Source organism: Camarhynchus parvulus, chromosome 1 (genome assembly GCF_901933205.1).
Source record: "Camarhynchus parvulus chromosome 1, STF_HiC, whole genome shotgun sequence".
NCBI lineage: Eukaryota > Metazoa > Chordata > Aves > Passeriformes > Thraupidae > Camarhynchus > Camarhynchus parvulus.
In genome coordinates, this window is record NC_044571.1 from 3878144 (window position 1) to 3905517 (window position 27374).

Consider the following 27374-nt stretch of genomic DNA (forward strand, 5'->3'; position numbering starts at 1 on the left):
ACGGGCGCCTTCAGTTCCCTGCAGAGAGCAGCGCCAGCCCTGCCCTGCCGGCCCGGCCGGCAACTCTGCCGCTGGGCTGGGGCTGAGCACTCGCTGCTCACAGGGGGCTCCGTGGCACTGCCTGGGAAAACACATCGGCACCGCTGAGAGACAGCAAATGAAATCTGGGCACCCTGTTCCTGTGCCTTTTTAGAATAATGGGAACAGTTTTGTTTTTCTTTGGTGTATAATCCATGTTTTTATATCATAGACTGTAATATAAATATACAATATAGCACCCGGCTCTCCCTCCCTGCCTCTGGCTTCTTGGAGGGAAGAGAAGCCACACGTCCCACAGGGGCTTGGCGTTTCAGTGGCATGAGCAAGGCACGGAGCAGCCCTGGGCTGTGCAGCTCCGGTGCCTGCTCCTCAACCCAGGCCTCACGAGGGATGGGCACTGCCGCAAAAGCTCTCCATTTTTGTTCTCTGTATTCTTCTGGGGGCAGCTCTAGGATGCTCACTTCATCCCACTCTTCCTCCTCTAGGAAGAAGGAGGGCTTAGTCCAGATGCCATGGTCACTCTCGTCTTCACAGTTCTCCTGCATGAGCTGCTCACAGCTATCATCTTCTGAACTGGAGTGTCCTGAGGGTCTGCTGCCATTCCCTCTCAACATGTCTTGGCCAATGCAGGCTTCCCTTTGGGAAGGGTCTTGGCCAATGGATTCTTCTCCGTCAGAATGTTCTGACCAGCTGCTGACATCTCCTCCAATCAGCCCTTGCCCAGCGTACTCTTCCCAGTCTGAGAGGTTTTGGGAGCCGCTGACTTCCCCCTGGGACAGCTCTTGCTCAGGGAAGTATTTTTCCCAGTCAGAGTGCTCATGGTGACTTGTATCTTCCCCCTGGGACACATCTTCCTCTGTGTGCTCTTCCCAGTCAGAGAGCTCTTCCTGGGACAGCTCCTGCTCAGGGCACTCTTCCCCCTGGGACACTTCTTGGGAGTCGCTCATTTCTCCATGGGACAACTCTGCCTCTTCCTCATTTTCCCACTGGGAAAGCTCTGGCTCGATGTCCTCTTCCCACTCTTTGTCCTCCCCAGCCAAGGTGCCCTCCTGGCTCTCTTGCACTGCCCACACTGCTGCTGATGCTGCCCCCTCCTGCTGCTGCTTGCTGGGGGCCTGGGCTCTCAGCTGGGCAGGCCAGGGGCTGGGGGGGCTGTGTGGGGCAGGCACTGGCCCTGGGCTGCACGGCTCCTGTGCCAGGTGCTCAACAGAAGCCTCACAAGGGGCAAGCTCTGGGATCCCCTCTGCCAAAGAAACCCTCCCTGTGTGTCCTGTGACAGATACCTGGGACAGCTCTGGATCTCTCACCAGGAAAGGCTCCAGTTCATCCAAGAATTGCCACCATTTCATTTCCTCATCGCAGTCATCCATCCTCTCCCCCAGTGCCTGCACTGACCCCACTGCTGCCTCCTCCTGCTGCTCCCTGGGGGCAGCAGAGGCAGGGCAGGCACTGCCAGCGCCTCTCCTGCCCCACAGAGTCCCACGGAGGCTGAGCCAGCAGCTGCTGCTCTGACTGGAGCTGATGAGAAGGAAGAGCTGCCCAAGCCTCTCACTCCTGAGATAAAGGCAGCAGCTCCTTCTCTCTTCAGTGAGGAACTGCCATCACCAGACACAGAGCTCACGCAGTGTCCCGTCTGACACCCTCACCAGCAGCCAGGCTTCACTATGCCAGGATCAGAACATCACTGAGGAGATCCTGATCCAGGAACTGACAAACATCTACAAACTGATGGAGAAGCTGGAGGGAGAGTATGCCCTCCAACAACAGATGCGTGTACAAGAAACCCAGCCCAGCTCTCCCAGCCCCATTGGCATGGAGGTGGCAACAGTGGCAGTGCCTGCCCTGCCCGGTGCCGCCTCTGTCACAGGCAGTCCTACAGTGGCCAAGGCAGAAGCTGCTGCCCCAGCTGGATGTGAGGAGAAGGAAGAGCTGCCCAAGCCTCTCACTCCTGAGGAGGTAAAGGCAGCAGCTCCTGACTGCTCACATGCTCCTCCTGTTGGGACAGCTTTCGGTCACTAATAGCTGGCCACTGGCACAGCTCCTGGGCTCTGGCAGCTAGTCCTGGTGACAGCTCCTTGTCACTGCTCTCTCTCACTTGATACAATTCTGATTCTCTGCTGTCTTTCCAGTGGGACATGTGGGAGCACACATCTTGTTCCCATGGTAAGAGTTCTTTGTATCTCTCACCTCCCCTCTGGGAAAGCTCTGGGACACTGTCCCATCGAGAGATGGGGGAGTGCACATCACACAGTGAGAGGTCTTGGTACCTCTCACCTTCCCTCTGATCCGGCTCTTGCATATTGGAATCCTCTGAGACACTCACATCTCTCTGTAAGCACAGCTCATGGGATCTCTTGTCTTCTTCCCATCCCAACTCGTGCTGCTCACTCCCATCTATTTCCCATTGGGATATCTCTTGGGCTCTAACACGTTCTTCCCACTTGCACACCACTTGGTACATCTCACTGTCTTCCTCCCACTGGTACAGCTCCTGGACTGTGACAGTTTCTCTCTGTTCATAGAGCTCTTCATGTGTCTCATTGCTCTACTGGGAACCTCTTGAACTCACACCCATACCTGGCATTGGTACAGCTCTCGGCTTCTCTGGCTCCCCGATGGGAAATTTCTTGGACTGCCCGTACTTGGCGTTGGGCCCTCTCTCTCATTGTCACCTTTTCCCACTGGAAAAGCTCCTTGGCACTGTCACCTTCCCACCGTGAAAACTTGCTGTCCATGTCAGCAAAGGGTCTCTCCTCCTCCTCAGTCTGTGCCAGTGGCAGGACTGACCTGCCCACTGCCCCCGACCACTGCCTGCTGTGGGCTTCCAACCAGCTGGGCAGGGGCTGGGGACCGGGAGTTGGAGCTGGCTTTGTCCTTGTCACTGTCTTTTGCTATCGGCCTCATCCTTGTCTGTTGCTGTCGGCCTCTGTCGCTGTGGGCATCCAGCACAGACAGACACAGGGAGCTGCCTCCTGCACAGAGAGCGGCTCTCCTGCGACTGGGCTCTGCACCCCTTAGAGAGCCCCGGTGAACTCGGCTCCTGCTGCCTTTGTCCCAGCTGGGGCGCGAGGAGAGCACAGCAAGGACTCGTGTTTCTCATCCCCTTCCTCACACACCTGCAGGTTTCCGGTGTTCTGCCGCTGCCACCCGGTGGCCATGGCTGGTACCGCACCAGCCCCGCGCCTGGCCGGAACGCCCGCGGATCCCGGCCAAGATTTTGGGAACCCTCAACTCTGCGAAAGCATCGGGGACCCGGGTGCAGCCCCCTCACACCACAGCATAAGAAAGCGCAATTAAACAGAACTGTTTAAAGTTTGTCCCTAAGACTGCCCTAATGACAAAACATTTAAAAGGATGGTGAAAGAGGCACAAATGAGGGATCCAAATCCCTGTTCCTGTCTCCAGAGCTCTTTGTGCAGCTCAATGGAAAGGTCTGGAGGCTGCACAGGACTGGTTTCCATGAAGGGCCAGGTCTGAGTGCCACAGGTACATGTCTGTACAGATAGGTGATGTCTCTAAGTACCAGAACATCCTGAAACACCAAGTTCCTAATCACACAGGTATTCATAATCACACAGAATCACAGAATAAACACATTCAGAGATGGTGATTCTACCACCTCCCTGGGAAGACCATTCCAGTACTTTATTATTTATTCAGTGAAAAATTTCTTCCTAATATCCAACCTATATCTTCCCTGACGTAGCTTAAGACTGTGTCCTCTTGATCTGTCAGAGACTGACCCCCACCTGTCTACAGCCTCCCTTCAGGAAGGTGTACAGAGCAATACGGTCACCTCTAAGCCTCCTCCAGGCTAAACAACCCCAGCTCCTTCAAACATTCCTCACAGGGCTTGTGCTCCAAGCCCCTCACCAGCCTTGTTGCCCTCCTCTGGAAGTGCTCAAGCATCTCGACATCCTTCCTAAACTGAGGGGCCCAGAACTGGACACAGCACTCAAGGTGCAGCCTCACCAGTGCCCAGTGCAGGGGAAGGATGACCTCCCTGCTCCTGCTGGCCACACAATTTCCAGTGCAGGCCAGGATGCCATTGGCCTTCTTGGCCACCAAGGCACACTGCTGGCTCATATTCAGCCAACTGTTGACCAGTAGCACCAGGTCCATTTCCACCTGAACAGTGTCCAGCCACACTGTCCCCAGCTTGTAACGTTGTAGGGGATTTTTGTGGCCAACATGTAGAACTCAGCACTTACACTTACTAAATGTTGAAGAGTTTTTTGCAGATTGAGGAGTTCTTGAAAGACCATGGCCATATTCAGCCGATGCACAATCCAGCCTGCTTGTAATAATGGACAATGGACACATTCACAAATGTCGCAGTGCCTCTCCGAGTGTGTGCTCGGAGTCACCCCAGCTTGCTCTGGCACTGCAGGCAGCACGGGACACTCTCCCATTCCTCGGGGGGTTGGGAGAGTGGCTAAGACTTTCACCTTTTAGATGAGACACTAGCACGACATCAGTAGAAAACAGAGAGTGGACTCCAGTTGGGGGTAAAGTCCAGGTTTATTCCGGAACTCTAACAAGATTCCTAACCCAGGCAGACCAGCCAGCTGGAGACCACCAGAATGGGGTCTGCAGGGTGTTATAAAGGAGGGGGGGGTAAAGCAGGGAGGGGTTTGCCTGCCTGCCAATGGGGATACAGGAGGGCGTGGGGACCAGGGAAACGGGCAGGTAGGGGGACCAATAACAGCCACCCGAGGGAGGGGCCCCAGCACCTGAACCTATCACTCGACGCCCTTGGTAGAAGTTTCTAGAGGGAGGGGATGGGCCGTCGAGTGAAGGACAGGACACCCGGAAGGGGTTAAGGGAAGGGTTCAGCCACTCTTGGGGAACAGGGGGAGGGAAGGGGGTAGGAAGATTGACATTAAAAGGATGGGAGGAGGCAGCAGGGGCAGAACCATTCTAACAGGGGGGAACTGGGATAAACCAAAGTACAACTCAATGCAACTAAAACATATAAATAACACAATACAACATATGAGATATGAATATGCAACAGAGTATTGCTTTTAAGAGTTAATCCTTTGTTAGCGACCCATGCTTTTTTGAGGAAAGCATCAGAACATTCTTAATTCTTTGGGTTTTTATTATCCTTTATTGTCCTCTGATTGTCCTAATTCCTATTACTCTAATTTGTATTACTATTTTATAGCTATTTTATTACTATGAACAATAGAAAAACTTTCAAACTTTTAAAAGTAATTGGCGTTTTTCACATCTGCCATAGAGAGGAACTCAATGCCAGAGAGACAGCAGCATTTTTTTCCTCATCTCCTTCATCTTCTGTCGTCTTTTTCTTCTTATGAATCTTCTTCCTTGTCTGTTTTACTCCTCTGGCTGTGGCCTCATGCAGGGACAGCGGAACAGCCCCGGCAGTGCCCGTGTGAAGCGGGAGGGATGTTGCCTGAGAGGAGCTGGCTGCCTGTGGCGGGCCTGGGCTCCCAGCCGGGCAGGCCAGGGGCTGGGGGGGCTGTGAGGGGCAGGCACCCAGCTCTCCCTCCCTGCCTCTGGCTTCTTGGAGGGAAGAGAAGCCACACGTCCCACAGGGGCTTGGCGTTTCAGGGGCATGAGCAAGGCACGGAGCGGCCCTGGGCTGTGCGGCTCCGGTGCCTGCTCCTCAACCCAGGCCTCACGAGGGATGGGCACTGCCGCAAAAGCTCTCCATTTTTGTTCTCTGTCTTCTTCTGGGGGCAGCTCTAGGATGCTCACTTCATCCCACTCTTCCTCCTCTGGGAAGAAGGAGGGCTTAGTCCAGATGCCATGGTCACTCTCGTCTTCACAGTTCTCCTTCATGAGCTGCTCACAGCTATCATCTTCTGAACTGGAGTGTCCTGAGGGTCTGCTGCCATTCCCTCTCAACATGTCTTGGCCAATGCAGGCTTCCCTTTGGGAAGGGTCTTGGCCAATGGATTCTTCTCCGTCAGAATGTTCTGACCAGCTGCTGACATCTCCTCCAATCAGCCCTTGCCCAGCGTACTCTTCCCAGTCTGAGAGGTTTTGGGAGCCGCTGACTTCCCCCTGGGACAGCTCTTGCTCAGGGAAGTATTTTTCCCAGTCAGAGTGCTCATGGTGACTTGTATCTTCTCCCTGGGACACATCTTCCTCTGTGTGCTCTTCCCAGTCAGAGAGCTCTTCCTGGGACAGCTCCTCCTCAGGGCACTCTTCCCCCTGGGACACTTCTTGTGGAGTCTTCCCAGTAGTCTTCTGGGCAGCTCCTTCTCCACCCTGGGACAATCTGCCTCTTTCTCATGGGACAACTCTGTTTATTTCCCACTGGGAAAGCTCTGGCTCGATGTCCTCTTCCCACTCTTTGTCCTCCCCAGCCAAGGTGCCCTCCTGGCTCTCTTGCACTGCCCACACTGCTGCTGATGCTGCCCCCTCCTGCTGCTGCTTGCTGGGGGCCTGGGCTCTCAGCTGGGCAGGCCAGGGGCTGGGGGGGCTGTGTGGGGCAGGCACCGGCCCTGGGCTGCACGGCTCCTGTGCCAGGTGCTCAACAGAAGCCTCACAAGGGGCAAGCTCTGGGATCCCCTCTGCCAAAGAAATCCTCCCTGTGTGTCCTGTGACAGATACCTGGGACAGCTCTGGATCTCTCACCAGGAAAGGCTCCAGTTCATCCAAGAATTGCCACCATTTCATTTCCTCATCGCAGTCATCCATCCTCTCCCCCAGTGCCTGCACTGACCCCACTGCTGCCTCCTCCTGCTGCACCCTGGGGGCCTGGGAGCCCAGCTGGGCAGGCCAGGGGCTGCGGGGGCTGTGCAGGGCAGGCACTGAGCTCTCCTCCCTTCTGGCTGTGACTACTGATTCCACTTCTACAGCCAACCACTGCTGAAGGGCATAGACTTCTTTCTGCTGCTGCTTCAGCGCATGGATCTCCTGCAGCACCTGGCTCAGGACCTCCCTGTTGATGTTCTGGTCCATGGGACTCTGTTGGGCAGGAGAGGTGCTCTGCAGGGCAGCCACTGAGCTCTCTTCACTTTTGGCTGTGGCTACTGATTCTTTTACAGCCAACCCCTGTTGAAGGTCAGCCATCTGCTGCTTCAGTGCCTGGATCTCCTGCAGCACCTGGCTCAGGACCTCCCTGTTGATGTTCTGGTCCGTGGGACTCTGTGGGGCAGGAGAGGCACTGGGCAGGGCAGGCACTGCCTCTGCTGCCACTGCTGTACCTACGGGGCTGGGAGAGCTGGCCTGTGTTTCTTCTACACCCATCTGCTGTTGTAGGGCATGCCCTCCCTCCAGCTTCTGCCGCAGTACGAAGAACACCATTAGTCCCTGGATCAGGATCTCCTCAGTGATGTTATGATCCCTGCATAGTGAAGCCTGGCTGCTGGTCCGGGTGTTGGAGGGGACACTGGGTGAGCTCTGTGTCCGCGGTGATGGCAGTTCCTCACTGAAGAGAGGAGCTGCTGCCTTTACCTCCTCTAGAGCGAGAGTCTTGGGCGGCTCTTCCGTCTCATCAGCTCTGGCCAGGGCAGCAGCTGCCAGCTCAGCCTCTGTGAGACTTTGTGGGGCAGGAGAGGCGCTGGGCAGGGCAGGCACTGCCTCTGCTGCCATTGCTGTGCCCACAGGGCTGGGAGAGCTGGGCTGTGTTTCTTCTACACCCATCCGTTGTTGTAGGGCATACTCTCCCTCCAGCTTCTGCCGCAGTACGAAGAACACCATTAGTCCCTGGATCAGGATCTCCTCAGTGATGTTATGATCCCTGCATAGTGAAGCCTGGCTGCTGGTCAGGGTGTCGGAGGGGACACTGGGTGGGATCTGTGTCCCAGGTGATAACAGCTCCTCACTGAAGAGAGAAGGAGTTGCTGCCTTTACCTCCTCAGGAGTGAGAGGCTTGGGCAGCTCTTCCTTCTCATCAGCTCCATCTGGGGCAGCAGCTGCTGGCTCAGCCTCCATGGGACTCTGTGGGGCAAGAGAGGCGCTGGGCAGGGAAGGCACTGCCTCTGCTGCCACCGGTGTGCCCTCAGGGCTGGGAGAGCTGGGCTGGGTTTCTTCTACATCCATCTGTTGTTGAAGGGCATACTCTTCCTCCAGCTTCTCCATCAATTCGTAAATGTCTGTCAGTCCCTGGATCAGGATCTCCTTGGTGATCTCATCCTGGCATAGTGAAGCCTGGCTACTGGTCCGAGTGTCAGAGGGGACACTGGATGAGCTCTGTGTCCCTGGTGATGGCAGTTCTTCACAGCAAAGAGAAGGAGCTGCTGCCTTTACCTCCTCAGGAGTGAGAGGCTTGGGCAGCTCTTCCTTCTCACATCCAGCTGGGGCAGCAGCTGCTGGCTTGGCCACTGTAGGACTGCCTGTGACAGAGGTGGCACCGGGCAGGGCAGGCACTGCCGCTGTTGCCACCTCCATGCCAATGGGGCTGGGAGAGCTGGGCTGGGTTTCTTGTACACGCATCTGTTGTTGGAGGGCATACTCTCTCTCCAGCTTCTCCATCAGTTCGTAGATGTTTGTCAGTTCCTGGATCAGGATCTCCTCAGTGATGTTCTGATCCTGGCATAGTGAAGCCTGGCTACTGGTCCGGGTGTCGGATGAGACGCTGCGTGAGCTCTGTGTCCGCGGTGATGGCAGTTCCTCACTGAAGAGAGGAGCTGCTGCCTTTACCTCCTCTGGAGTGAGAGTCTTGGGTGGCTCTTCCTTCTCATCAGCTCTGGCCAGGGCAGCAGCTGCCAGCTTAGACTCTGTGAGACTCTGTTGGGCAGGAGAGGCACTGGGCAGGGCAGGGGCTGGCTCTGGTGCCAGCGCTGTGTCCACAGGGCTGGGAGAGCTGGGTCCAATCTGGTGACAGGGCTGGGGCTCTGCCTTGCTCAGCGGTCGCAAGGCTCTGTCCCAGATCTTGGAGCTGACGTCCTTTCTCCATTTGGACAGCTGCTGGCTGCTCACATGCTCCTCCTGTTGGGACAGCTTTCAGTCACTAATAGCTGGCCACTGGCACAGCTCCTGGGCTCTGGCAGCTAGTCCTTGTGACAGCTCCTTGTCACTGCTCTCTCTCACTTGATACAATTCTGATTCTCTGCTGTCTTTCCAGTGGGACATGTGGGAGCACACATCTTGTTCCCATGGTGAGAGTTCTGGGACACTGTCCCATCAAGAGATGGGGGAGTGCACATTGCACAGTGAGAGATCTTGGCACTTCTCACCTTCCTTCTGATCTGGCTCTTGAATATTGTCCAACTGGGAATCCTCTGAGACACTCACATCTCTCTGTAAGCACAGCTCATGGGATCTCTTGTCTTCTTCCCATCCCAACTCCTGCTGCTCACTCCCATCTATTTCCCATTGGGATATCTCTTGGGCTCTGACACATTCTTCCCACTTGCACACCTCTTGGTATATCTCACCATCTTCCTCCCACTGGTACAGCTCCTGGACTGTGACAGCTCCTCTCTGTTCATAGAGCTCTTCATGTGTCTCATTGCTCTACTGGGAAACCTCTCAAACTCACACCCATACCTGGCATTGGTACAGCTCTCGGCTTCTCCTGGCTTTCCGATGGGAAATTTCTTGGACTGCCCGTACTTGCCGTCGGGCCCTCTCTCGCACCGTCACCTCTTCCCGCTGGGAAAGCTCCTTGTCACTGTCACCTTCCCACCGTGAAAACTTGCGGTCCATGTCGGCAAAGGGCCTTTCCTCCTCCTCAGTCTGTGCCAGTGGCAGGACTGACCTGCCCACTGCCCCCGACCACTGCCCACTGGGGGTCCTCCAGCCAGCTGGGCAAGGGGCTGGGGACCGGGAGTTGGAGTTGCCTTTGTCCTTGTCACTGTCCTTGTCTGTCGCTGTCGGCCTCTGCCGCTCTCAGCGTCCAGCGCAGACAGACACAGGGAGCTGCTTCCTGCACAGGTGCGACTGGGCACCGCAGGGCTCTGCGCCCCTTAGACACCCTCAGCTAGGGTATGGCTCCCTTGTGTCACAAGGCCACCACCACGTCCCACATCACAAAGGGCCCCGACACCGTGTGCCCGTGTCACAAAGGGAACCCCCGGCAGCCCAACATCAGTGGAGCAGCCAGGAAGTGGCTGGGAGCAGCCCCGCACTTGTGGCCTTTGGGCCCTGCTGTGCCCAGAGCCCTGAGAGGCTTTGGCCACGCTGCCACAGGACAGCCCCGGCCCCACAGTGCAGAGCCCTGGCTTTGCCGGCTGCGCTGCCCAGGGCACCAGGAATCGGCCGCACGGACGGGCCGGGCACTGCGTGGGCAGCGGCTCCAGGAGCCGCGGGAGCCCGGGGAGCAGGGGCGTCCCTCAGGGCTCTGCCGGGCACCGGGGCTCGGCCCTGCCTTCAGCAGCGACAGCCGGGGGCACCGAGCGCGGCCTGGGCGCCTTTGCCGGGCACGGGAAGCCGAGCGGGGCAGGGGCAGCGCGCAAGGCCGGGGCCATGCACAGGCACCGGCCGGGCTGGAGAAGCGGCACCACGAGAGCCTCCTGCGCTGCCACAAAGCCGGGCCCGGCTGCTGCAGTTGCCTCGGGGCAGTGCCTGAGGCCCCGACTCCTGCAGCTCTGCCCTGGCCTCTGCGGCGCCACGGGCACAGAGGCCGGGCCGGGCCTCGCTCCCTGCTGCCCGCAGGGCGCTGCCGAGGGCTCCCCGCCTGCCGGGGCCGGGGCCGGGCGCTGAGGGAGCGGCGCCGCCGTTGCTGCCGCCCCGGTGAACTCGGCTCCTGCTGCCTTTGTCCCAGCTGGGATGTGAGGAGAGCACAGCAAGGACTCGTGTTTCTCATCCCCTTCCTCACACACCTGCAGGTTTCCGGTGTTCTGCCGCTGCCACCCGGTGGCCATGGCTGGTACCGCACCAGCCCCGCGCCCGGCCGGAGCCCCCGCGGATCCCGGCCAAGATTTTGGGAACCCTCAACTCTGCGAAAGCATCGGGGACCCGGGTGTAGCCCCCTCACACCACAGCATAAGAACAGAACAGCGCAATTAAACAGAACTGTTTAAAGTTTGTCCCTAAGACTGCCCTAAAGACAAAACATTTAAAAGGATGGTGAAAGAGGCACAAATGAGGGACACAAATCCCTGTTCCTGTCTCCAGAGCTCTTTGTGCAGCTCCGATGGAAAGGTCTGGAGGCTGCACAGGACTGGTTTCCATGAAGGGCCAGGTCTGAGTGCCACAGGTACATGTCTGTACAGACAGATGATGTCTCTAAGTACCAAAACATCCTGAAACACCAAGTTCCTGGTATTCATAGCGCTCTGGGATGCCAAATGGACCCTACAGGACAGGCAACTCCACGTTCCTTCCACGGAGTAACTAATTCCATTGGGGTAATTAATGTATCTTTTGTGTCTGATGGGGTAGACATCAGCAGTGCTGAGCAAACTTTGTACTCAATGATCTTAAAGGTCTTTTCCAACCTAATTTCTATGATTTTATTATGGGATATGTGAGGGCTCCTAAATACAGCCCATGCATTCTTTGTGGTCACCTGCACCTTCTCTGAAACAGAAAAGTTTTCCTGCTTGAGAAATCCCCAAGTTCTCAGGAAAGGCAACAGAGTTGGAAAGTTCACACAAAACACAGTTGTGCAGTTTACAGCTTCACTTTGGTCTTCGTAGAGTGTTCCTTGAATATATAATCTAAATTATGTTCTGCCCCTTTAATGCCTGGAAGCTGAGAAGTTTTCTTAATTCTTCCTCTTTGTTCTAAATTGCCCCAACTACCCCATGCAAGTTCTCCATTAATCATCTTTAATATTTCATCTTCTCAGTGATTCAATTAATGACAAAATTCGTATGCAAGAATTCTCAAAGACCTGATCTGAGTATCTCCAAACATTCAGCCTCAGACTTTAAAAACTGACATTTCTGTTGTTTGCAGTAAGAAGAAGATAATCTGCTCTTGTTAGGACATGACCTTCAGGATTTATCTTCAGATACAGACAAAGAAATATTTTCTTTGACACCAATTCTGCTGCCCACTTCTTTTCCTTTCTTTATTTTTTTAACTTTTATCAATATATTGAGTCCTGATATTTCCATTCAACCTGATGATGCTTCTTTTGCTGTCTTGCTCTTGATTTATCATTCCATATTAGAGAGAAATCATTTGACAATGCATGTTCATGGTGACCCCCACTTAATCTTTGCCCGCATTCTGCATTATCACTTGAAAACATCAAACTAAATCTAACAAGGATGTTTTAGAGCTCTGAAATCCCTCTTGTCACTGCATCAATAGAAAGGAAGCACCTCAGTCATCCTAAATGGGATTGTGCTGACTTACACCATTCTTAAATATTTATTCTTGTGTTTGAGAAATGAAATAGATGATTTAGTGTGAGAAAGAAGTCAATCAGGCAAGAATGACTTTCAAAAGCTTTTCTGGAGCATGTGGGTGGTTGGAAAGAAAGGAAAACAATCATAAAGAAAAGAGAGCCCAGAAACTTTTATGTGTGCATATCCCTTGAAGGCATCGTTGTCCAATGCACATCTCCAAACTTGCAATTCTTGACTTCAGCCTCAGTGGAGAATTTCCACTCCTCATCTTTCAGATACATTATCAATCTCTCTTGTACATTATTGATTTCATTTACAAAGCCAGGGCTGAAATGATGACTGATGATTCAACACTCTTGAAAATACTTTTTGTACTAATGAAAACATCACAAAATTTTTGCCTGAGTAAATACAGCATGAAGTGGTAAAAGGGAAAAGCAGCAATTGCTAAATTTACCGTCTTTACCACAAAACAAACAAAAAGGACAACGAATGAAGATAAATCTTCCCGCGGAAGATTAAACAAACCACGATAAAAAATTCCATCAGGCAGTTTCAATTTACAGCACAGACTTGGTGGGGAATGAGCAGCAAGGGGGATGACTGAGATTGTTGCCTACCTGACTTGTTCTTGCACTCGATGTCGTAGCCAGTGATGGGGCTGTTGCCATCGAAGCCCATGGTCCACCTGAGCGCGATGCTCCGAGCTCTCACCTCCCGGATCTCTATCTCAGGGGGGTCGGGGGGCTCTGGGCAAACACACACACAGAGCTCTGCTCAGAACACAGCCCATCCTCTTAGCAGGGGCACAGCAACCAGCGTGGCACTGCCTCAGCCTTCCTGGCATTTCTCTGGGCACCCATAGGGACCCTGATCCTGTTAATCACCTGCTGGCAGTATCAGCATTTTTCAACTCAGAGTCACTGGTGTAATCTTGAATACTGGCTCCTCTTTAACTTTCTTGTTTGCATTTCCTTTAAATCACGCCAGCTTGGACTTTCATGCCAGGAAAGATATTTTACCTTGAGCACAATATTTCCCTGACACTACTATCAGTGATTTTACTCAAAAATTGTAGAAATATGATTGTAGAAATGAGTACTAAACTCAAAAGTGCAAATTTGGTGGAGAGAGGGAGTAAAATTTCTTTCTCTTTGAGTGTGTTTAAAAGTCTTACTTCAATAACAGAATAGTTTGATTAAATCCCTCTGAAAGCTCTTTCTGCCTCTAAAGTTAATGTGGTAAATAACCAGCCCCTAGACCCATTCTAATGTCCCTTTAAATTGTCATGGCAGCTTAGATGAGCAGTGGTGGAACTGGGAACCTGTCCCCAAACTCCACCTGAATTTTTCAACAGGGCTGCCTTGGGCATCCTCTGGAATCTGCTGCTACTTGAAATCAAGGGCAGGGAGAGAGAAATCTGCAAGTTGTAGGAATTTGTTGTGAGCAGGTCCAGAGAGGCACAGGAGGAACCAGCACCACATGGGAATGAGCAGTGGCCAGTGGCTGAGTCCTGCCTGTGCTCTGCATCTCAAATATTGTCGCCTCTCCAGGACTTGCTGTTTCTGCCCTGTGAGAAGGAAACCCCAGGCCCAATATAAATTCCTAGAATTTGGATTGTGCAAACTGCTCACAATTTATTTTGATTGATTAAACTTGAAATGTTTTGCTTTAAGTTCCACAGTAGGTTTAACATTTCTCTAGAGATGAAGTGAGATCACTTTTGCTTTATTTCAGATCTGGGTTTGAAGCACATTTGTTCTTTAAAATTAAATGCAACCTGCTCTCCCTCAATCCTCCACGTTTACAGTCCTTACTGAAGATACTAGTTTTAAGTATCTTTGGCAATTGTCAACTACTGTATTTAAGAAAAAAATTCTAATTAATTTGTACAGATCTAGAAGGACTCAAGCTTATCTTTTATTTTGGTATAAGCTGTGATGCTGTAAAATGAAAGACTGAGAACCTTAATGCAACTCTACATTTCTTTGACAATAAGGAACACATTTAATTAAGAATCAGAACCTCCCTCCCCCCAGCAGATTTCTGCACTTCCTGTCCTACAACAGCTGTGGGTTTTTCCCTTGTGTTATCCTCTGCCTACCTTGCACAGTGAGCTGAATTATTCCACGATCCTCCCCGTAAGAATTGATGGCATGGCAGGAAAAGAAGCCAGAATCTTCACGCACAGTTGGCAGAATCTATAGGAGGTTGGAAAAGAGGTGATGGATTGAACAGCACACAGAGAAAATAAACCAACAGCTTGTCTGTGAGGCACAAGAAAAATCGCTCAGACTGTTCTCCTTGACAGCAATAAATAGATATGGCAGGTTACACACATACAATTGCATAGGAAAGCTTCCAAAATACTGAGATTATCAAAGCCAGCAGCACCTGGGCTGAGGACACAGGCTACCAGCTCAACACGTGTAGTCAGGAGCTGGAGCTCCACCTATTCCTGCAGCTTCTCCTTAGGAGCCTTGTTTCCAGTTCCTCACAACTTTGCCAAGCATTTAACTGTTGGCTGAAATTTGCCATACAAAATGGTGCCTCCTGCTGCCTCCAAATTTTTCTGGCTATTTCTGAAAATAACTCAAGTGGCTGAAGTCTGTGTGGGGAAATAAATGTTCAAACACTGGTAGTGAACCCTGTAGCGTTTAGCATGGTGCCTCATAATAAAGTTTTGTGTGGTCTTTTCAATTTGTTGTTTAACAGCAAGGAAATTTATATATAATATTTACAAACATGGTCATAATGATATTTTTCTACAGGACCACTGCTTCATTCAAGGTATAAGAAAGAAAGAATTTTTTTTAAATGAGCAGATATTTGAAATACCATTTCCTTCTCATTGTTCAGTGTGCTGCTCTGCAATTTATTTACTGTTCCCTGTTCAAACTGTGCCCTGAAAACAGACATTCATTTTCTCACAGCATTTTCCTCTGAATTCACCCATTGCAGAAACAGGAGTGAATTTATTTTCATCAGCCCTTACACCATGAAGAGCATTGCCACCATTTCATGTAGGGAATTAAGGAAGCAGATGTATGATAACGTTTGTGGTTGCTTGACAAGTTGCTACATATTAGCTGAGCCATGGAAACTCCACGTGCTCTTTATTCCTCAGCAAAACCCAGGTGATGTGAGCACAACTCCCAGTCACCACTGGTTAAGATAAATGAATTAATTTCCCACTTGCTGCAAGGAAATTGGAGAGTTATCACTGAGATGTGGCAACGTGTCAAGCTGTGTTCACTTGCACGTGTGGCTGAGCTGAAAAACAAAAATTTCCAGAGCCCAATTTGAGACATGTAGGGCCTTCCTCCCCCTCCCTCAGAATCCTGAGCAATAAATAGCCTTTCATGTGTTCATAACAGCTTCCACTGAGTTTAGCTGCAGCCAGGAGGGCTTAGTACTTCTGCAAATCAGACCCCAAGGGCTCAGGGCAAGTGCCCAGAAAACAAAGAACACACAATTATTGGCCACCTGTGAAAAGTTTGGTCTCAAAAATCAGCTCTGCACCACACAGTGCCGTTCATTACTCAACCCTAATTCAGCCCCAGTGAAAATCCAAGTCCTGTCTCACTGAGGCAGGGGTCCTGCAGAAAAAATAAAACCTGAGTACACAACTAAAGATTACATTGTCATGCAAAATCACTGAGCTCAGAGCTTCAGAGATAGCCTTAATCTGCCATTTTCTGCTTTTTTGGGTGTTTTATCTCTCAGAAGTGAAAGGTTTTGTATGTGGCACACATGGATGTAGAGCACAATTGCTGTACACAACTGCTTCAGAAAACTCTCCAGCCTTCCAAATAGAAATATTGTCATCTATCCAGGGGTTATCTTATTAAAATCAACAAGAATGGTGGCAGAGAGGCCTAGGGGTCAATCCTATAACTAAATATAAATTGTGTCACAAAAATACTAACTAATACTAATAGGAAAAAAATCACACATAGAATTTTTTGTTCCTCATACAAATCAGTGACAAAGGTTTCTCACAGAGAGCAAATCCAGAATTTTACTGCATATCATCCAACACAGGTTTTGGCTGGTAAATAAAGAAATCTTTTATAAGAGTTACACTAAAATTTAGACAATAACCAGACAGATAGAGAATTAGTTCCTTGGGCCTGATAAATACACTTTTTAAATGTGACTGGAAATGGAAAATGAATATTTTGGAGCGCAAAAAAAGAAGAAAGATTCTTTTAGATTTCATGAAAGCACACGTAAAACACCACTTTGAATCCTGACTTTTTACAAAGTGGTCTCACAAGCCCTACCAAGTGAAAGGAAGGGAGAAAAGCACTTTTAAAAGGCAGCATTTTTTCTCAAACCAGTTTAGTGATTTTGGTGAGGGTAAGTGTGACACACATCAGAACTTGGTATTTGCCAGAGTTTATCAGCAGTTTGGTGAAACTGATTCAGGGAAGGACACACTAAGGCATGAGCCATGCTGCTCCTGAGACAGAAAGGATTGAGTATTGTGCTTGGCTCACTCTCTTGCTCCCTCTGGAGTGTGGGAAGAGGGAGTTTTTCATTAGGGATGGATTGCAGAAATTTCCTCTCCCTCTTCTGGCTGCCCCACCATGCACGGAGCGAGTGCTGGGGCTCTGGTGTTGTCATTCTGGCCCTGCACGTAAATCAAAACCAAACCAAGCACACCTTGACATATCTGGATGATTTGGGGGCCAATTTGTTTTCTTACCTGCAGGGTAGAAATCACTTCATCCCCAACTTCCTTTGTGGAAACCAGGTAACGAGACATTTCGGGGTTAATGATCCGGTCTTCCTTCTCCCAGCGGACTATGATGGGTTTCTCTCCATGAGCCGTGCAGCTCATCTCCTTCTTCTGGCCTTGAGTTGCCAGGGTGGTGTTTGGGTAGGAGGTTATCATAGCTGGAACTAGAAACAGACAGAACAAAACAAAACAAGGTTGTTCCTCAGTGAGCTGAAGGGTCTGACAATACAAGGTTGGCTCTTCAATCTGTGTCTGACCAGCTTGTCCATATTGAACCAGGTTGAAATAAATGTGAAAAAGTATTTTATTTTCATTCCTGTGTTAAGAGAACTGGTGGCCCTCAAAGGGAACTTAGCAGAAAGGAGTTGGAAGTGGACAATAGAGGATGTGAATCCCAAAGGAAGCCTGTCTTCATTTGTTTTGCTGCTCACAGGGCATCTTAATTCAGCATTCAATATTCAACATAATTCAATATTCAATATTCACAGCACATAAAGGGACTTTAACTAATAAGTGTTCAGATATGTGGACAATAAAGAACTGATAAAAATGTCTGCTTCCTTCTGATGAGCTGCTGTTCTCCTTGCTGACTGTTACATGTTTTACCAGTGTGTGTGACAGTAATGATCTATCAAAATGAGGGCTCAATTAAACCAGGAGCTGCACAAAATTAAAAGAAAGGCTCTGCACCAAGGAGCTTACAGACCACGGATGTGTTGAGAGCGTAGCTGAACTGTGCTGAACTGAAAGTATAATTAAACTGACAATAAACCTAGCTAGATTCGAGTTTTTATTGTACTCAGAAGGTTTTTGCAGAACAGTTTGGACATACCTGTCATCTTTATTAACCATTCTTTAAAAAAGGGCTTAAATTTTAATGTTGAAAAAAAGTACTCTCTTCTTAGCAAGAATAGTCTTAAACCTGAAGTATTTTCATGTTTTGGAATTAAAATTTCCTGCAAAGAAGAAGAAAAAAATTCCTTGGGATGTTTTATTGCAAATCCCAAACATGGCATCTTTGAAACAGGATGATCTCTTTGGTGTCCTTTGCTGTCCTCCCCTCCCCACATGGTTTGTCCACCAACGAATGGCGCCTGGATTTCTGTCTCTAGAAAGAATCAAAACCCACAAATCCTTCAGTTCAGGCCCAGCAGAAGCTGGAGAGCCTTGGACAGCACCTAGAGCTGTTCTTTCTGAATAAATCTGTCCATTCTTCTGGAGCATATGAGGCATCAGCAATGAATCCCCTCCCTGAGCTCTTGCCCTCCAGGGCTGCCTCCTGCAGTAGCCCCAGACCCTTCTTTTTATGCATGAATGGCTGCCTCTTATCAGAACAACTCACTCCTTCCATCTGAGCTTCTCTGAGTCCCTGTTTTAATCAGATGACACTGGCAGAGGATCTGATTTGAGGCCTTCCCAGGCTTTCCCCTTGCATAGGTTGTGTTTGTTGCTGCACAGCAGAATAAAAACCCTTATTTAAATGAATTACTTTAATTGCCAGCCCGTAATGCTAATGCTTGGTGGCATGACCTTTTCACATGCCAGAGCTGTTAATGCTTGGAGATGACAATATGTCAGGATGCAGCCCTTTCTGTTCAAAGGCTTCCTGATCCAAACCAAACTGAACTGGAGATTAACAGGGCCTGTGGAGCTGTGGGTTTGAGTTACCAATGGGATCTAATTCCAGGAGGAACTCTGAGGAAGGTCATGTGTGAGGCAGGAGGCTCCACATGCACTAGTGATGAAGTACCTCTTGTTTAACTGTTTGGGTATGAGGTACTCATCAGCTTTGTCCAAGAGGAGCATTTGAAAAGAAGAAATTATGAATAATCAAAATAGAAAATTAGGATGAGTCTGATTCCATATTCTAGAGAATGGAAATAGCCTCAGTTTCATCTGGTATGTGCCCACGTACTCACAAGGAAGTTACTTTCAGAAAGTTGCATTTCTGTGCCCATCTGCTTGTTCCTCCAAACCCAGAACAACCAGGGCTACGCAAGATCACAGAATCATTTAGACTGGAAGTGACCTCCAAGGCCATGGAGACCAAGCTGTGCCTGATTCCCACTGTGTCAGCAGCCCAGAGCTCTGAGTGCCACATCCAGGCCTTCCTTGGGCACCTCCAGGGATGGGGTCTCCAAACCTCCCTGCCAATGTCTGAATTCTTCCTGAATTTCTTCTTGAAATAGTCCTATACATCCTTTTATGCATTTTGTCCAATAGGAGACCCCATTCAAAAGAGTGCCAGACTGTTAAGGAGTCCACTTTACCATCATTAATTTGTGCCACCTCCTTACTTCCTTCCACAATGTCCCCAGCCTCCCACATGTCCCTTCCTCTGCACATCTCTCTCCCCTCATCACAAACTCCAGTCCCCTTCACCTGTCCTTCTTTCTTCCTGCTTCAACCTCCTCAGGTTCTCACATGTCCCCTAATCCCTATACCTTTATATTTTCCTCTTCCAGCCTCATTTCCCATCCCTAATTAAATCAGCCAACCCCCTAAGCCACCTAGAGGGTTTTCCCTACAGCTGCAGTCTTCCTTCCCATTAATATCTCCTCCTTGGAGTTTCCCTGGTGATGGTGAAAATGTTCTGAGCCCATGCAGGAGATGAGGGGTGAGGGGTTTGTGCCTCCCCACGAGGTACCAGAGCTCCTTGCCCTGGCAGGTCTGCCCTCCTCCTGCTTCATGAGCAGGAGCACACAGAAAATGGGACATCTGGACTTGGATTGAAATCCCACAGCCATCCAGGAGCCTGTCCCAGACTCTCCTGCCTCTCTTCAGTGGGGGTACCAGTTGTTTGTCTGGACTGAAGGCACTTGAGATGGTGTTTCATGTTCAGACTCAGGTGTTTATTGTTTGTTATCAGTAAAACAGTCTCACTACTGTGAGTTGGGCAGCTTTTCATTAGAAGGCACAAAATGGCCAACAATCTCTTGGTACAAGGACTTTTAAGACTAAACTACCCAATGAAGAACTGACACCTGGATTATTTTCCCTTTTAACCCAATAACTGATCCCACAGAGCTGCAATGGGGACTTTTCTGCCCAATTACAAAATGCCACCCAAACCCATGGAGAAGAAGGAAGAAGAAGCATGAAGAAGAAACCCAGGACAACACCCTGTGCCCTCCATCTTGCTTCCATCCACAACACACTAAAAACCCCAAAACCTCAATTTCTCACCCAGTGATACACCTACACTGCTCTCTATAATCTATTTCACACTTTGTGGATTCTGGTCTATCTTGAAGTCTGGGAAACTTTCTCCATGGATGAGGGTCAGAGTCAGTGCTGCCCTGGGGGTCAGGGCACCCCAGAGCAGACACAGAAATATTCCTGGTGCCCTGGGTTTGCACACTCTTCCAGCTCCTGCACTGGGTGTCAGTTCCAAACCAAATCCCTTGACTCTGTACTGTTTAAAAAACAGAGGCTTCCTTGGAAAGCTCATTTTTCCCCCCCAATAAACTTTATTAATAAGAGCAGCATAAAAACATGTAAAGAAAGATGACTTTATTCCTCAGATACAGCTTTATTCCGGCTTATCCTTCCCTTCTCCTCACATAATCTTCCACATGGATTCCTTATTGCCATAGCAATGCCTCACAGCTAAATATTTCCCCTTCCTCCAAAGCTGATTTTTTACTCTTCACAATTTATCTCCAATAATTCTAAACCATAAGCTCTTCTTTTTATCTTCCTCTATGTCAAAAGATTTCTGGTAACAAAGCCACATTCCCAAGGATATTTTAGGCAACATATTTTTTCATCCTCCAACTATCTTTAATCAAATTACTGATGCAAATAACTGAGATAAATATGCTGGTTCTTTACTGACAAAATGATCTAGAAAACTGTAAATAAGCAAGCTAAATCTGCACTACATATGCATGAGATATTCTCTTAGGATGTCTTAAAAAAAAGTGAAGGCATTTAGAAATGTATCAAGATGATTCAGATGCCATATTAAGTGTGGCTGTGCCTTATATCTCTTCAAATGTGCATTATATACAGACACATAATTATATTTATAGACATTTATATAAGAGAATTTTTGGAGGGAAGGGGATGTTGCTGTGCAGGTTCAAGGAATGGATATTGCCATGTTCCACAGTTTTGGAGCAGTTTCACCAGGGGACAAATGAGTCCAGTTCTGTTTTCTCTGGGGTTCTCCATGGTTTGTCTGAAGCCATGGGGTGCTGGGCACAGTTAGAGATCTATTGGTCAAAACTGGACAAAGGAGAAGCTACAATTTATAAATCAGGGCAATTTCCATTTTCAAGATGTTCATATCTCTGCCAGCAGCATTAATCCAGGAGTTTTCTCTGTCTAGAGTTGGACTTTCTTTTGGAAAGCTGATTTATTTGCTGCTTTTCACAGGTGAAACCATTGTTTTCCCCTTTCTTCATGGCAACCCAGCAAGAAATAATGTAAAATTATTATTATTATCCATTATTTATTATAGCACTAAATATTATTGCTATACTAATGCATATCAAAATATTAGATTGTACAATCATATTAATTAGCAATTATTATGCTAATATTTCTTGTTGATATAATGATTGCTTTTTAGTACTAACAACTTCATTAAAATCAGAGTACGAAATTCAGTAGTCAGAGTTGTCCTTAAGACTTGTGAAAGTGGCTCAGACAAAAGAAAACCTTTTTGTCTACTCTTGAAGAAAACTGAATTTGGGCCTTTCCTAAGATTCAGTAAAAATTACTTAATCTGACTTATTTTTTCTCTTCTACTGCTGAGTGTTTCATCAGGAACTGAGTCCAAATTAAAATGAAAATATTTAATTACTTTGATAAAGACCAATCTCGTTATCCAGATTAACAAGACTGTAGGAAGTTAAGTAAAGCTTGTGAAGAGTAGCAGAAACTTTTGAATCCTTTTAGAATAAATCTTTATGAATTAATAGAAAACAAATATTCACATCAATTTTAAAAATTATATAGAGAGCTGGGGTGGAGAGAGGTATTTTTTCTCTCTTTCAGCTCATAGATGGGAATAGCCACATTGGAAAAAGCAACTTAAAAATCTCCCTGTGTTTCAGTTTGTAATTAAACACTAAATATCCATGTGTCATTCAAAAATGATTGTAAGACTAAAGTTCTCAGTATTTTTGAGAATTATGGTCCTTTCTAACCCAAAACCATTCTGGGATTCTCCTGGTCTGAAGATCTCTGCCCTGGCAGAGTGTTCTCCACTCTATTTTGTCTCCATCACTGGATCATGCTGGAACTGGCCACTTTGGGGAAATATCTGTAACCAATGTTTGCAGATTTATCTTGCAAACATTGAGAAAATATTGAAAAAATAAATTGAAATTTGAGTTTGACATTTAAGCCAAATTCAGCTGTCCTTTCATTCTGCCACAGTGAGGACACTCTTCTCTCCATCACAAATGGGATTTTCTTACCTCAAAAATTCCCTTTTCCTCCATCCCCTTTTGCTCAGGCAGAGAAAGCCCATGCAAATACATTATTTATATTTAAGGGAGCCTAGCTGTCACACTTTGATTAGTTGATACATATATTTGTTAGTTTATTTTCAAATTTAGTAGACTTTCAGGAGCCAGCAAGAGCTTTGCTAAAATTCGTAACTTCAGTTTTCCCTTTCTGATAAGAGATGTTTGGGTTTACTTAAATATTATATCTCTAGAATTAAAATGATGAAGAAAAGAGACTTTTGAATGAATAGGATTTCCCAAGCGCTTCAATTTAAATTCATAGCTCCTTGGTAAAAGTCAAGCCTGTTCAGCAGGTGAAAATCATGCTCTTAATCCTCATCAGATGTCCAAGACTGGGAAACAAATTCTGTGTCTCAGAGGGTCAAAGAAATATGTAAACACACAAAAAAATCTCATTCTTATGTATGCAAGTTATTATATATAATAATAATGGCCATATAATTAATGACAACTTCTTTCTACTGATACTCACTAATTTTGAAAATTAACTTTACATTTGGGACCTACTCATGTTTGTTTGTTTGTTGTGCAAACCTCGTTAGAGACATGTTCTCTTAGGAAAAATATTTTTAAAATTCCATTTGAATTATTTAATCATTTAATGAAGGTGATTTTAGAATAGAAGATTTTATTGTATTGCTTTGAATCAGTAAAGAATTTGCTGTCCAAGCAATGCAACTCATAGATAAAAACCATTCTGGGTGAATTGTGCCAGTAATCAATATGGCATGAATTTCAAGTTTAAAAAGCCAATGTTTTGAAATTATTAGCCATTGATGTTGCAGATTAGAAAAAATAATTTCAAACATGTAAACCTGAGAAATTTGAGGAGAGAAGTAAATATTTGATTAATTCATACGACAGACTGAATTATTTACTCAGCTTTAGTTTCAGGAGTCTGTAGTGTATAGGGAAAAAATTCCAAAAATTTATTTGTAAGTATATTCTTGAAAATATTTTAAAATAAAACTGAACAAAGCAAATTACCTTCTACCCCAAACCTGCCCTAAAAGGAAGACCAGTAGCTTTTTTAAACATTTTTGTATGAATTAATTGCTGGACAAAAGTCAAGACATTCATTAGCAGTTCTAATAGCAAAATAATTTTTTGACAGAAAAGTATAAAAACCAGCACTGCTGTGTAAAAAGAGAGACATTAAACACATAAATGGCAAGTCCAATGCTTTATAAATTTATATTTCAAATCCAATATCAAAACAAGAGACTCAGTGCTTTGTAAAACTGCCTTATTAGGACACCCATACAAGGTAATCTTTGGAGAAAAAAATCTAAAAATTAATAAATGCTGAATGGGAATGAATATGGCTTCTGTACATCTTAAAACACCATTTCAGCCAAGTTACTTTGATTATAAATATTATTCCAACATGTGTTTCCAAGCTTGAACAGGCCTTGTTTGATGCTGGGCTGGAATAAAGTGACAATGATGTGTTGAGTCCTTGGCAGCTCCACCAGCGCCTCCTGATCTGATTGAGTGTGTCAGGGCAAAGGCTGTGAACATTTAGGGTTCATATCTTATTCACTCAGAAGTGGTTTCAGGTCACATTAGAGGAAGAGAAGTTGATTTATTTTGCATGACAACTATGAATTTTAACCAAAAGACGCATTAATAAAATAAAAAAGAGCTTTTCTCTCAAATCACAAAGGGAATTTTTTCCTCTTCCTGAGGTCTTTTCTTGAATTAGTTCTGTGTTTGTACAGTGAAAACTGATGGCTTCAGATGATACAGCGGCTGCTGCTATTTCTTGGGCTTTCCTTTGACTTTGACATGGTTCTGAAATGAATGTGACTTTCTCTTGCTTTGGCATGCAGCTTCAATTCCCATTTTGTCCCACTGCACTTCCCAGTAACCAAGGGGAAGGGAATGGGGGGATGATAAGCTGACAGCTTTGTCCCCTGCAGCAAGCTGTACTGAAAGCCTGTGGAAATTAGTTACAAACTGTGGGAACTCACACAAGGCACTGGGAAATCAGCGTCATCAAAGCTTGGCTAATTGTCAAAACAAAAATTAGTGATCGAAAAACCTTTATGTTACCACATATGTAATTGTGATTTATGCAGACTTAGACAAAGATCATCTTCCCATGGAAGAAATTTATGACCAGTATTAGTTTTACCATCATTTTCATGGTTGGGAAGCCTAAAAATTAGCACCAGAAACATGTCTCCATTAATTACAAATTCCTTGGGCCACTTTCTGTTCCAAATCAATTATGATCTTTAATCAGCCTGTTATAAAAGCCAGGCTGGAAAGAGCAGGAATGTTAAATAGTTAAAACTAGCAATACATAATTTTAGATAACTTCTCCAATGCTTTGATCTTAAATTGAATTCAGTCTGCCATCAAGATGGCATCAAGTTTTAATGTGAAATGAGAGGGTTACTGCTATCATAATTGTAAAGCACAGCACTCTAATTTTTGGTGACTTACTGAATGCAAATCAGTTAAAAGCAGAAACTGTGGAATCCCATGGGAGAGTGAGGTTTTTTTGGGTTTTATTTTAACAAGTTTTTATGCTTTAAACTCTCTATTTGTGTCCTTTCCTTAAGACCACCTGAACAATTTACAAGTTCAAATGAAAAAAAAAAAAAAAGCAGAAAGTCACTGGAAAGCACAAGCTTTAATCAGGCTTTATTTTATGACCCAGCAGCTCCCATAAGTCTTTTAGATTTTGGAGGCTGTGAAGTGACATGTGTAAATGTCCCTCCCTGGGGAAGAGAAGCAAACACTAATTGGGGTATTGACAGGTTTAAATGAAGCAGAAACACACGAAGAAACTCTGGCTCCAACAGAAATGAGTATTGGGGAGTGGGGCATGCCGGGACATTAATGGTTTTCATTCACTGCTCACTCATGCAAGTAAATATACTTTTAAGCACAGTGACCTGGGTCTATAACAGCTCAGTTCTGAGCTAAAAAGCCATGAAATGCTATCTGCTGATGTATAAGAAAGAGGGCTCTGCTAGAACCAGTCTCCTCTAGCTGTTCAGAGGGAATTATAATTTTATTTTCTACCTACTTGCAGATAGACCAATGTAATCTGATACTGTGATGGCAGGAACAGACTCTAAGGTATTTAAATCAGCAAGACACAACTCTCTGTATATTTAGCAGCCACTCTCTATATGAATTTATTAGCATAACCAATATAAATAAATATATTTTCTGCATATTAACACCTACATAGGTGTTGTTGCATTGGGTGAATATTCAAAAGCATTCACCTGGGCACAGGGGCCAAGCATGGCCATAAAATCCATCAGTGGTTCACTACAACTGGTCCTCAGGCGGCTAAAAATTAAAGACTATTTCTGTACTGGGCATTGAGGGGACAAAAAAAAAAGGCCTTCCATAGGGCCATTTGTCTTGTTTCAAAGACAACAAACGTCTTCTTATTGATGATAAAAGGACCTCAGGGTGAGCTGGTCAGACTTTTGCAACCAACCTTCAGAAGTCCAGCTAAAAGTCAGGGAAATCAAGTGCTAAAGGTTTGATCTCAATCTCCACATTCTCTCAACTAAGGAGGTTCAGAATGTTAATAAATGCTACAATCCCAGGAAAGACAGGAAAGGAGATTCAACGAGGGAGAATAAGATCCTAATATAAATCTCTGAAGATATTTATTTTAGTTTTATTTCATCTATCCAGTAAAAATTCTGCCCCTTTTTAGAGAGACCATCTGGGAATAATAGTTTGGGAATGGTCTGATGACCTTGGTCTGCTTGTTTCTGCAAAACCAAAACCTTAATTCTCCATCTATTTTATCTTTTCTTTTCCTCTGTATGGTGTAGTTTCTACTTTTACTGCTCAGCATGCCATGAGTTTCTAGAGGGAAAGCAAATCTCAATAAAAGCAGAAAAATTCCTGAAGAGGTGGAAACCATCTTAAAAGTTGTACAGCCTAGGAAAAGCTGATTAACAAATTGACAAAAAATTTAACAATTAATTAAATTAATAATTAATACCTAAAAATAATAAATAATTTAATATTTTAAAATTAACAATTTTTAGTACCTGTTTCATGGAAAGAAGGAAAGAAACAAAGAGGGCTTAGAGAAGCACAATATTTATAAAGATATTAAATGTAATACTTTTTGAGATACAATCACCCATAAATTAGAAGCAGCTCTTACAGCAAATAAAAACCAGAAAGGGAAACTTTTCTCACTTTTATGAATAGGAACCTTCCTTGGGAATTTTTTGGTGATTTTTTGCATTTCTTGTTATTGTGTCTTTGCGGTGTTTTATCAAATCTGAATTCTAGGCCTTGTGTGCTGAGTATTTTGGGACTGTTTCACTGAATAGTTAATACTTCCAGACAAAAGCAGAGACTGAGAATTTGGCTCCATTGCCCAAATGTCTGAGGCCAGAGGAAGAGCACCCTAATTTGGACCTGGATTATAGTTATTTTGGCTCATTCAGAGCTGCCAATGTGCTCATCCAGCTGGGAGCCAGAGAACAGCTGAAAAGAAGTTTTAAAGCTAAATTTTACAGTGCTGATGTTGACAGTGCTTTGCTGTTCAGGGGCCCTAGAGATTTATCACCTCTATAACTTAGGTCAAGGTATTTTTGGGCCTGCACATGCACAGGCACATGTGTGTGGGTGAGTAAAAAAAATGGGATAAAACAGTAAATATTTTCCACAAAGGCAAACAAGGAGAATTATTTTATCACCTGGGGAAAAAAAAAAAAAGGACAAAGCAAGCCTCATTGTCTCCTTCCCTTGACTTTCAGCTGTCCCACGCATCCCTCTTTTCAAAACGTTCTTAAAAAGAAATGTTTCTGTTTCTCTGGAGACCATTTTTACCCCTCAGCCAAGGGGAGGCACCATAAATACTCGTGTTTGAGGCAGGAGTAAATTATAGCC

At 46.6% G+C, this 27374-nt stretch overlaps 1 protein-coding gene across 2 annotated transcripts in view; it reads right to left on the reverse strand.

Annotated features, from left to right (window-relative positions):
• The window catches only part of DSCAM (DS cell adhesion molecule), a 471606-nt gene that overhangs the window by 103549 nt on the left and 340683 nt on the right, over nt 1–27374 (reverse strand). For both annotated transcript variants that reach the window (XM_030957750.1, XM_030957759.1), the window contains exons 12-14: nt 16975–17171; nt 14368–14464; nt 12884–13012 (exon numbers count right to left, since the gene is read on the reverse strand). In XM_030957750.1, coding sequence (XP_030813610.1) covers nt 12884–13012; nt 14368–14464; nt 16975–17171 — 423 coding nt within the window. The remainder of the gene's footprint in view (nt 1–12883; nt 13013–14367; nt 14465–16974; nt 17172–27374) is intronic.